Here is a 12,539-nt window from a genome sequence, read left to right as displayed (position 1 = left end):
GCTAGGTGCACAAATGGTAGAAAGATCATACTCCAGAAGTAGTTATCCATGGTTCACTGTCAAACTCTGAGGCAGTATCTAGTGGGGTCCTACAGGAGTCGGTCCTGGGTCTGGAGTCTGATACTAGTCAATATTTTCATTAATGACTTGAATAATGGAGTAGAGAGTATGCTTATAAGACTTGCAGGTGACACCAAGCTGGGAGTGCTTGCAAGCACTTTGAAGGCCAGGATTAGAATTCAAAACAACCTTGAGAAATTAGAGAATTTGTGTGAAATCAGAAAGATGAAATTCAGTAAAGACAAGTGCAAAGTTCTGCAATTAGGAAGGAAAATTCAAATGCACAACTACAAAATGGGGAATAACTGGCTAGGTGGTAATACTGCTGAAAGGTATCTGGGGGGTTATAGTGGATCACAAAATGAACATGAGCCAACAATGTGATACATTTGTGAAAAAGGCTAATATCATTCTAGGGTGTATTAACAGAAGTGTTGTATGTAAGACACAGGAAGTAATTATCTCACTATTCTCGACACTGGTAAGGTCTCAGCTGGAATACTGTGTCCAGTTTGGTGAGCCATGCTTCAGGAAAGATGTGGAGAAATTGGAGTGTCCAGAGGAAAGCAACAAAAATGATAAAAAATTTAGAAAACCTGACCTATAAGGAAAGCTTAAAAATCTGGTCATATTTACTTTTGAGAAAAGTAGACCAAGAGGGTACTGGATAACAGTCTTCAAATAGATTAAGGACTGTTGTGAAGAGGATGGTGATTAATTGTTCTCCATTATCCATTGAAGGTAGGACAAGAAATGTAATGCGCTTAATCTTCAGCAAGGGAGATTTAGGTTACATATTAGGAAAATCTTTCTAATTACAAAGGTAATTAAACTCTGGAATGGGCTTCCAAGGGAAGTTGTGGAATCCCCAGAATTGGAGATTTTTAAGAACAGGTTGGACAAACACCAGTCTAGGTATGGCCAAGGTATACATTGCCTGCCTCAGCACAAGGGGCTGGACATTATGACCACCCAAGAGCCCTTCCAGCTCTACATTTGTCATTCTTTTTATCCTCCCTAAGGCTGATAGAGCAGTAGTTTCCCTGGCAAAAGACATGATGATTCTTGCTGAGGGAGACTTTTTTCTGAAAAGATGCCATGGACAGGAAGATAGCTACTCTTAGAAGGGACTTGGAAGTTTCATCAATGGTTCTTACGACTTTACTGGCTGCCAGTTGCTTCACTAGAACCACAGTATTCTGATATGATGACTTATTCTTGACCTTCTGGACCATGGCTGATTGAGGTCTCTTCCAAAGATAATATCGCTAGCTAATGAGTTTGTGGTGGACTAGTGCATGGACTTAGCAGCCATGGCTTTTGCTGTTACCCAACACAGTGGTCAGGTGCCAATTCTGTTTTTAGCCTTGGACAGTAGATTATTATTAAAAATAAATCCTCCCATCCTTAACGAACATACTTATCAGAGCATTATCCCCAGAGACTGTTCAGAAAGTAACATGGAGAAACCCTCTGTCTGGACTGAAAACTGTACAGTTGACAAGTGTAACTGAGGTTATAGTTTGACCTGGAAGACCCTTAAGTTATGGTGGTGTGTGAGAGAGGACGAAAAAACTTTGTTTACATTTGCATACTGAGCAAATTGGATGCATGGAGCAACAGCAAACCTGAAACCCCATGATGCCATTCTTCCTAGAAGTCCCATTTGTGGGTAGAATTGCATTTTTTAACATTGACCACAGGAGAAAATTACAGAAATTAAACAAATTGTATCTCCTGCAGTTTCAATCTTTCCTAAGGTTTTTTTTTGCTACATTCCACAATTTTCTGCAAATTCTATCACCGTGTAAACTAATGTTCTACTGCCTAGTTATCCAAACTGAGCCTTGCAAAAAATCTGTCTCTGACCAAACAGTAATAACTGTAAACTCACCTAAATGAGATGTGAATGTCAAAGCCTAATAGGGGCCATTTAAATGCTAACATTTTTAAACCCGGGCTATCTTTTTCTCTTGTCCTTTAAAATAAAAAACACACATCAACTTGAAATCTAGTCAGTTAAAAAAAAAAAGTTAAAAGTAATGTCATGTTCTACATCTGCAGTTAGGTTCCCCTGGCCTTTTGTGGTTTTACAATGGCGTTTTTTGTTTTTTAAATGTGTTTTCTCTAGCCTGCTGCTGTGCGTCTTGCACAGAAAAAAGGGACAATTGACTGACTATATAGAAGAATCTCTGAAACTGGCTACACACACATGCTGTCAAATGCACAAAGCAAGTTGAACAATGAAGAAATAAGCTCCCTGTCTTGAAAGAAATTTTACTAAGGGTTAGGGGCCAAAGGCATCTTTCATGGATTTCTTTAAGTGTTTAATGTTGCACTTCAGAATTATGTTCTGCATAGTTGGACAAGGAAAAAGGAAGATATCAGTTGATGAACAATCTGATCATTAAGTACACGTGCTGGAATTCCTTATAATGGGTGCCTAAAAATAATTCAGTGATACTATAGTAGAATTCAGTGATACTATAGTAAAAAAGATGATTTGTAATTAAGAAACCAGTGTCCACATACTGGACATATAAGAATGTGAATAGACCTCCAGCATAGGGTCTCCTTATTTCTCTTCCTCACTCCCCCAAAAAGGGTAGAGGTCAGAGAATGCCAGGGTGTGGGAGCAGAGGCAGAAAAAGAGGAAGGAATGATTTATATACCAAGCATCAGTTACATCCAGTCCAAAGATGTCAACATTTTCCAGGGAAGGAAATAGACAAAGCCAAAGTTTTGTTGATAACATATCTGGTAACCAAGACAACACAACTTTATTCTATGTAAGGGCTATTTTACAGCATCTGTCATATAAACTGCACCCAAAAATGCCGCTTAATCATTACATATAAATACCAAGTTAAATATTAAATAGCAGTAGTAGAGAGAAATTCAGCTAGAGGCAAGAAAGAGAGAAAATAGATTTCTCCTCACTTTTAAAATGAGCTGGAGAGTCTGTAAAATTGAGATACACAAGAAGGCTATTCCAGGTGGCAGAAGCTGTGGTAAAGAAGGTGTGAGATTGTGCAGTGGGACAGAGAATAGGTGAGTGATATAAGGAAAAGGTAGAATGGTCAGAGCAGGTTCTGATAAGTAGATTGGAGTGGGTCCATGGAGAGATTTATAAAGTGGAGGGCACATTTTAAATTTATATCCTTCATATGAGTGAGTTTTTTGAAGAAGGTCATGCTTCTTTGTATGCATGAGAAGGGAGGTGGTAGCATTCTGCACTTGATAGAACATAGAGCTTTGGGACCTGGATAGCCTATAAAACAGGGATTGCAATTAATAGTGAAGATGAGAAGAGAGACAGGTTTGGATGGAGAAGATTTCAGCAGAGTTGGTGGTCACTTGTTCCGCCCTTCTGCCTCTCTATTGATTCATCTTTGTCTACATGGGGAAATAGTGTAGCGTTAGTAAGAGGTATAGCTGAACAGAGTCAAAACACAGTTTTTGTCCTCTGCACTTGCACTTAAATCCGTGAGCAGCACTGATTCTACAAAACCAGTTGCTGACACAATGCTATTTTCATATGTAGACCAGGCCTCATTCTTCCTCATTCATTCCATTCCCCACACTTATCACTAGATTTGGCTGACAATTTTAAAACAATGCACCAAAAAATGCAGTTTTGGTTTGCCAAAACTATTTGCAAATTTGTATAGAGTTTGCCAAATAGTTTCAACCAAACTAAAAAAGTCAAAATGTTTTGGTATGTCAAAACAGAATGTTTCATTCTGAAACATTTAATTTAGGCTTTCAGGCATTTTGACAAAAGCAAGCAGAAGACCCACAGAACAGTCAGAGAAGAAGGTAGTGCTGATATTTCTGCTGCGTAAGGCAGCAGTCTCCACATAGCCACTTCGTGTGTGGCAGGCTAGAGCACTGTAGATTTACATCCTAGGTTGCCGTACACTAAATCACTATATAGACATGCCCTTAAAATCCCTTCTTCAAGGACTATTTATTTTACAAAAAGTGGAACAGTTTTGAGAGGAGAGATTGAGAAATCGCCATAGCCCAATGACTAGGGCACTCTCCTGCAGTGGGGGAGACCCAAATTCAAATTCCTACTCCCTGTCAGGTAAAAGGGGGGATTGAACCAGGGACTCCCACATTCCAGGCGAGTGCCCTAACCACTGGGCTAAAACAAATAAGGAGAGGGGTACCACCAGTTTTCCTCTGGCTGTTTTGTGAAAGGGGAGACCAGTGGCTGGACTTTTATGCAGCAGGCCATCAGTCTGTGAAGGGTATCTGCTAGCAGAGGCTGTGCATGCACAGAGTTTGAGGAGAACCTTGATTAGTGGTCACCTCCCTGATTTCTATCAGGGCTATAATGCAGATACTTTCTGTAAGGAAAGGTATGGGAATGTACTCAATATAGGGAATAATCGTGCACTGGCAACGTGGGATGTTTACAGCATTTTGCATTGTTTCTCTGTTATAACAGCTTGTGGTACGTTTCCATCTGGTTGAGGTACAGCTAGTGTTGGCTCCCTTAAGCGTACTAGATATATATTTTAAAAAGTGCTGAATTGTAATTAGCATTCCATCATTACTAAAATATTTTCAATAAGATGCTACTGAGATGTTAGAATCTAGGTCATTGGGTTCACTGTTCTGACTGTTACAGCTTGCAGATACCATTTTATTACACTTCTAATGTATTCAGTGTAAAGAAAGGAAAGTTACTGGCATCAGACAAAATGCTCAGTGATATAACTTCGACAATTTCACATTTTGGTCACTTGCCGATTTCCCCATTTTGTAAATACTGTATGCAAGAAACTAAAGAAGGCCCCGACCTTTACAGTCAGTCTGCCTCGGCCATTAGTCCCTCTGTGCCCTCTGGATTGCTGCTTAGTCACTGACTCCAGCTGCCATGTGCAGCAAAAGAGGTAATTATAATTAGAAGTCAATTTTATTTAGTACTGCAAAATGTTCTTACCAGTGGTTGCAGAGTTAAACCTATTGTTAGAAAATCCCACAATATAATGGTGTGCTCTTTATTTTTAAGTGGATTCAGCATTTATTTATTTTGGAAGTATATATGTTCTAGGGTTTTCACTTGTGTATATGAATTGTTGGCATCCATTTGAATGTGTAATTAAAAGAGAAAATTTTGAAGCTATTGTATTGTGTTGTGCCAGTCACTTGTGGATTAAGATTGATGGATATTCAGAGGTGGAAAAATCCTGTTTGGTCATTTTATAGATACCTTACATTTGACCTAGATTTTTTAAATTTAGCTTTTCCCACTTCAGTTTTTTTAAATTCCCGCAGATGGAGATTTAGAGTAACATATGACTATGTATATAACTTTTAAAATCAGTAAGTTGATTAGATACTATGATGATACATGGTATACATTACAAATACAGTACAGTATAAATTATATTAGCGGAAGTTATGGCATTCTGTAAATAATAAGGAAATGCTACCTAAATTTATAAAATCAAAATGCAAATATTACTTTTAATTATGGAACTGTTTTCTATCTGTCTATTTTAGCATATGATAGAAATACAATAGGATTTGGAAGCTTGGCTGGATAGAAAGTACAAATAAAATAAGACTCATGAAGTGTAGTTAAGGAGCAGCATTCTTTAAAAAAGGTCCTCATGTTGCTGTAGTCAAATTCTTTTTCAATTTCTTTTACAGAAAAGATGAGTGCACCAAATCAGCCTCCACAAAAAGACAATGGCAAAACCACTGACAATGTGGAAGAGCACAGCTATAAGCACGGGAAAAAGATCCGAGCCACCCTTAGGACAACAGAACGAGATCTCAAGAAAAATGTGCAGTGCTCATTCATGTTAGACTCAGTTGCTGGGTCCTTGCCAAAAAAATCAATTCCAGATGTTGATCTCAATAAGCCTTACCTCAGCCTTGGCTGTAGCAATGCTAAGCTTCCAGTCTCTGTGCCCATGCCTATAGCCAGAACTGCACGCCAGACTTCTAGGACTGATTGCCCAGCAGACCGCTTAAAATTTTTTGAAACCTTGCGGCTTTTGTTAAAGCTTACCTCAGTCTCAAAGAAAAAGGACAGGGAACAACAAAGAGGACAGGAAAACACCTCCTCTGTCTGGTTGAATCGATCCAATGAACTGATCTGGCTTGAGCTGCAAGCTTGGCATGCAGGCCGGAGCATTAATGACCAAGATTTCTATCTGTATACAGCCCGTCAAGCCATCCCAGATATTATTAATGAAATCCTCACCTTCAAAGTGAAGTACGAAAGCTTCTCCTGTGTAAGAAATGGAGCCAGTTTCAATGGTACTTCAGGAGAAGGACATTGCAAAGCAGCCCATGGAACTAGTGCTGTGGGTTACACAAGTTACTATGAACACCTCCATCGTCAGCGGGTCTCCTTTGAGCAAGTAAAGAGGATAATGGAGCTGCTAGAGTATGTAGAAGCACTTTATCCATCTCTGCAGGCCCTTCAAAAGGACTATGAAAAGTATGCTGCAAAGGACTTCCAAGACAGGGTGCAGGCACTCTGTCTGTGGTTAAACATTACAAAAGACTTAAACCAGAAACTAAGGATTATGGGAACTGTTTTGGGCATCAAGAATCTGTCTGACATTGGCTGGCCAGTGTTTGAAATTCCTTCTCCTCAACCGTCCAAGGACAATGATCCAGAGGATGAGGAAGATGGTAGGGAAGCGGAAGTAAAAGAATCCTCCGGAACATGCATAGAGGAAAGTGAAGATGAAGAACAAATCTCTGAGGAGAACGTTGAAGAACTCAGACAAGCCATCAAGAACAGTTTTACCAATAAGCCAAATTTTGACTTTCAGCTACAGGACCATTTTTCAAGGAAGCTTGACAGGCTTGAATCAGAGGATGACTTGGCCTGTTGGGTTATTCCAGAGTGCAGTGCCGAGGCAGGCTGCAGCAGACACTGTTTGACCTCTATTTACAGGCCATTTGTAGACAAAGCACTGAAGCAAATGGGGTTGAGGAAGCTAATTTTAAGACTTCACAAGCTAATGCATGGTTCCTTGCAAAGGGCCCGTATGGCATTGGTAAAGGGTGATCACCAGCTGGAGGTAGGTTCCTTGCTGGCATAAATGGGAATACTGTAGATTCACTCGGCTCCCCACCCCCCTTAGTATTGTTTCAAATGTTACCTACCACAATTGAATCAAGAGCTTGGAAAGCATCAGTTATTTTTCCCTAACAAACCAGTTTTCTGACTTACATTTTTCTCCTTTTTAAAAATAAAAATAAAATCTCATTCTGGACACACCTGTTTCTTACCTTTGGTATGTAATCTCTTCTAATTAGAAACAGGTGTTTTCTCAGGTGTTGCAATTTGATTTATAAAGTGTCTCACTCTTATTATGTAAAGTGGTAGTAATGATTGGTAAATTCCAAGAATCAGTAGCTCATTCTAATTGCCATATTTGTTTGAGATAACTTTATATTAATGAGTTAATCCTTTTAATTTTATGAGAGAAAGGAGATGCACTACTATTAAGAGCCTATTCCAGCTACCAATGAAATTAAGAAATGTTTCTGTTGACCTCAGCAAAAGTAAGAATGAACCTTACATGTAGCATAAACTATATTTACTATAAGCACCATTATTGTTTGGTAAAGTTCTGATGGTTGGAAGTTAAAGCTAGACAAGTTCAATTAGAAAGAAAGGCACACATTTTGAACAGTATCAGGGGGTAGCTGTGTTAGTCTGTATCCACAAAAACAACAAGGAGTCCGGTGGCACCTCAAAGACCGAAGAAAAAGTTTTTTTACCCACAAAAGCTTATACCCAAATAAATCTGTTAGTCTTTAAGGTGCCACCGGACTGCTTGTTGATTTTGAACAGTGAGGGTGATTAAACATTTGAACGTACGACCAAGGGGCAAATGGTGGCTTCTCTACCTCTTGTCTTTAAATCATGACTGGATGCCTTTCTGGAAACTGTGATTTTGCCATGCACAAGCTATAGACCTCAATATGGGATTAAATTCTATGGCCTTTGATATACAGGCGATCAGAGTAGATGATCTAATGGTCTCGTCTAACCTTAAAATCTATGAAAGAAAGTGGCTTAAGTCCATTCAATTTTTCCACTGACTCTTATTTGTTTTCATTTTTTGTTTCAGGTTATAATACACTAAATAGAGAAAATTATGAGTGAATTAAATGGAAAGTGATGATGGAAACAATAAACTGAGTAACAGAGAGTCCTGTGGCACCTGTAAGACTAACAGATGTATTGGAGCATAAGCTTTTGTGGGTGAATACCCACTTTGTCAGATGCACGTAATGGAAATTTCCAGAGGCAGGTATAAATATGCAGGCAAGAATCAGTCTGGAGATAATGAGGTTAGTTCAATCAGGGAGGGGGAGGTCCTCTGCTAGCAGTTGAGGTGTAAACACCAAGAGGAGTAACTGCTTTTGTAGTTGGCTAGCCATTCACAGTCTTTGTTTAATCCTGATCTGATGGTGTCAAATTTGCAAATGAACTGAAGCTCAGCGGTTTCTCTTTGGAGTCTGGTCCTGAAGTTTTTTTGCTGTAAGATGGCTACCTTTACATCTGCTATTGTGTGGCCAGGGAGGTTGAAGTGTTCTCCTACAGGTTTTTGTATATTGCCATTCCTGATATCCGACTTGTGTCCATTTATCCTTTTACGTAGTGACTGTCCAGTTTGGCCAATGTACATAGCAGAGGGGCATTGCTGGCACATGATGGCATATATAACATTGGTGGACATGCAGGTGAATGAACCGGTGATGTTGTAGCTGATCTGGTTAGGTCCTGTGATGGTGTTGCTGGTGTAGATATGTGGGCAGAGTTGGCATCGAGGTTTGTTGCATGGATTGGTTCCTGAGTTAGAGTTGTTATGGTGCGGTGTGTGGTTGCTGGTGAGAATATGCTTAAGGTTGGCGGGTTGTCTGGGGTCGAGGAATGGCAATATACAAAAACCTGTAGGAGAACACTTCAACCTTCCTGGCCACACAATAGCAGATGTAAAGGTAGCCATCTTAGAGCAAAAAAACTTAAGGACCAGACTCCAAAGAGAAACTGCTGAGCTTCAGTTCATTTGCAAATTTGACACCATCAGATCAGGATTAAACAAAGACTGTGAATGGCTAGCCAACTACAAAAGCAGTTTCTCCTCTTGGTGTTTACACCTCAACTGCTAGCAGAGGACCTCCCCCTCCCTGATTGAACTAACCTCGTTATCTCCAGACTGATTCTTGCCTGCATATTTATACCTGCCTCTGGAAATTTCCATTACATGCATCTGACAAAGTGGGTATTCATCCACGAAAGCTTATGCTCCAATACATCTGTTAGTCTAAAGGTGCCACAGGACTCTGTTGCTTTTTACAGATCCAGACTAACATGGCTACCCCTCTGATACAATAAACTGAGTATACTGATTGAAATGTCATGTAGTAATTAAGTTCCAGGATAATTAGGTATGGACTTCTGAAGTTTTTATGGCTAGAATTTGTAGCCCAAACAGGACCTGAATTCAGGTCTTCAGAGATGAATTAAGTCACAATGCCATTTAGGGTTTACTGTCTATTTTTCTAAATATAGATTTCAGCACACTGCGCATGTAAGGACAATATATGCCAATGCTTCACTTCATCTAATCCTAACTACACAGTAAACAGTTCTTACACAACATACTACAAATTTAGTATAACACTGAGCAATAGTGAAAAAAACTTAAGGCATCGTGGTCACTTCAGTGTTAACCGCTTTATCCACGAACTTCACCTAAGAAAATCTTTTAGCCGTTGAAAAGAAATTGCATAATACCAGCTACTAACTAAACTTAAAATGTTCTATGTAATTTTCTTTCTTGTTAAGGATGCTGCGAACCGTTATGACCATGACAATAGTGTAAGTGCACATGAATGGAAATAATCTTGCAAGATGCTATGTTTGTATATAACTTTAAGAAGAAAAAGGAGGCTATTGTATTAAATATTAGAACTGGCATCTGATCATGTAATTAAGTTGCTATTCAACATGGCAAAAGTATTTCCTTAGTTGAGTGATTGATTATATAATCTTAATAGTGTTTTGCTAGAACAACAATTTTCCATGGAGAAATTCTTTCCAGTAAACTAGTTATGTAGCTTCATGAATTGCTAACTCTCCTGACACTTAATACTGGAATAAGCATAGTTAATTTATGGAATTTGTTTTATATCTTTGTATTTTGGAACAAAAATAACATTTCTTACCATAAGCTCAATAATCATGACATAAGCAGTGTTACATACGTTTTAGACAATATGTATTTAGCAATACTAGTAAGTCAGGGTTTTTTCTTCCATCATGAGGTAGCATTCTTTAGTGGCAGGACTAGTTCTGGGACCCAGGGATCCTTCTGCATTCTAATCCCAGCTCTGATATGAATTCCCTCTGTGTTCTTGGACATGTTGCTGGATCCTCTTGGTTCTGTTTTCCTATTTGTAAAAGGATAACATTTATGTACCTCACAAGGGGTTTTTGAGGATTAATAAATTCACATTTATAAGTAACTTGATGATGTGAAGAACCATGCTAGTACTACTACTGTTGATCTTGAGATCATTTTGTTCTCTACAGAAAATACATTGAAACTATTGGCTGAAGTTGCAGCCAGCTTCAAACTGGCTTCTGTTTATGTTTTCCAAGATTTTGTATGAGAATGTTTGTGCATTTCTGAAGCATATACATGTGCAAAAAGTTAGTTCATGTACATGCTGATGTGTGTGTGCTGTTCTGTATTAGTGAATAAATGTGCATTCACATTTTTATAGGTTAAAAAAAATTGAAACTATGTATGACAGTTTGGCCCGATATGTAGAGCATACTTTTAAAAGTGAATAGAAATGAAAAATAATTCCAAGGTTTGAAAGAATGCCTTTTCATATTTTTTTTCCTGTTTATCTGTTCAAATACAGCTGCATGCCTTTCTAGAGCAATGGTTCTCAGACACAGCTTGTGAACCACCAATAGTTTGCAGAACGCTTGCTGGTCCCCGTGATTAAACATTCTGAGACTCAAGCAGAGGAGTATTTCTAAGACCCACTGATCATTAATCTTTTTGTAGAATAGTTGAGAGCACCTTTATGACCTCAGAGCACTCAGTGGGGCCCATTTTCACTAAGCAGTTCCATCATTTTTGGACTATTGAAACATTTGTAAACTTTCTGTGCTCGCCCAAAAAATAATGGGATAGTGTCAAATTGGAAATCACATTTCTCTGAAATGCTTTACCTACAGTAGTAATAGCTTACAGCTAACTAAAAGAATACAGCAAATATGTTTTTCTGTTTGCGTACTTTTTGCATTTGCCAGTACTCTGAATATAGTCATTTTCACTGTTTCCCTTTGTTAGTCAGTCTCATTCCCCTTTGCTGAAAAAACTCTTGTAGATTTCAAAAGGGAATAACAATATAATTTTTATACTTAAATTCAGGGACTGCTATTAAAAGGGTTAACTTTTAGAGTCTATTAGAAACGGCAATTTTTAAAAGTCCCTTTCAAAAAAAAAAAATTCAAGTTAACATTAAGGTATAATTTCCTTTTTTGTAAGTGTAGGTATGCAACTGTGAGGTTCTGTTTGTTATAAATAGCTTATCAATTCTGCAGGCTTTTTTTTTTTTTTTTTTTTTTTTTTTTACTGCAGACCATATACATTAAATAATATTTCCACTTTTCCCTTCCCCAAAACAACTTATAGAGGAAACATTAGGTAATTATATATTTCATTGCTAATTTTGGTTTTTTTCTTACACTTTATTTAATCCTTGTATGTATATATCATGTTAGTGTACAAATGTACTTGCGTTGAGAATCAAACCATAATAGGTACAATTTTTAAAAATGCGTGAATGCCGTAGGTGCCTAAGTCCCAGTGGGCACTTAAGTGCTTTTGAAAATAGGACTTAGGCTCCTAAATTACTGTAACTTAAGCACTTTTTGAAAATTTTACCCAGTGTTAGCAGACTTTGTTTTCTCTAGGTTTGTCCTGATCTTAAGAACACTTCTTCAAATGCTGATTAGGGCTGCCATTGTGGCAGGTGCATTTCACTTCCATTTTTGTGTTTATTGTTTTATTAGTTTCCTGTAAAAGTATTAAAATCATGACGTTTCACTGATATTTTTTGTACTGAAAACACAAAAGTAAAATTTATACTAATGCACAATTTTATATATTGGATGAAGATTTGTGATATTAGCTTCTTAGTCTGGGGGCTTGTCCACACCACGGAAAAATCATAGTGTAGCTGGGCACACAAGCTGCTCTGCATTAACTCCCTATGTGGACACTCTTATTGTGCACTAGAAGTGCCTTTGTGCACATTAGCTTAATACACTTTGAATGTGTATTAAGCTAATGAGCACAAAAGGCATTCCTAGTCTGCTGTAAAACTGTCCACAGGGGGAGTTAGTGCAGAGTAGCTAGTGTGCTTTAAATTCACACCCAAGTTTATTCCACAATAATTTCCCC

The 12,539-nt window shown here is 38.2% G+C and overlaps 1 protein-coding gene across 8 annotated transcripts in view; it reads left to right on the top strand.

Moving 5' to 3' along the window:
• The window catches only part of MAP3K4 (mitogen-activated protein kinase kinase kinase 4), a 145,440-nt gene that overhangs the window by 52,671 nt on the left and 80,230 nt on the right, over positions 1-12,539 (top strand). For all 8 annotated transcript variants that reach the window (XR_004645080.1, XR_004645079.1, XM_034765276.1 and 5 more), the window contains exon 3: positions 5,728-7,118. Coding sequence is in view for 6 of the 8 variants with exons in the window: in XM_034765276.1 (XP_034621167.1) it covers positions 5,728-7,118 (1,391 nt within the window). In the remaining 2 variants the exon portion in view is untranslated. The remainder of the gene's footprint in view (positions 1-5,727; positions 7,119-12,539) is intronic.

The sequence above is a fragment of the Trachemys scripta genome, chromosome 3, assembly GCF_013100865.1.
Source record: "Trachemys scripta elegans isolate TJP31775 chromosome 3, CAS_Tse_1.0, whole genome shotgun sequence".
NCBI classification, from domain to species: domain Eukaryota; kingdom Metazoa; phylum Chordata; order Testudines; family Emydidae; genus Trachemys; species Trachemys scripta.
The sequence above is the reverse complement of the archived record's forward strand: the minus strand, read 5'-3'. Positions and strand labels throughout refer to the sequence as shown.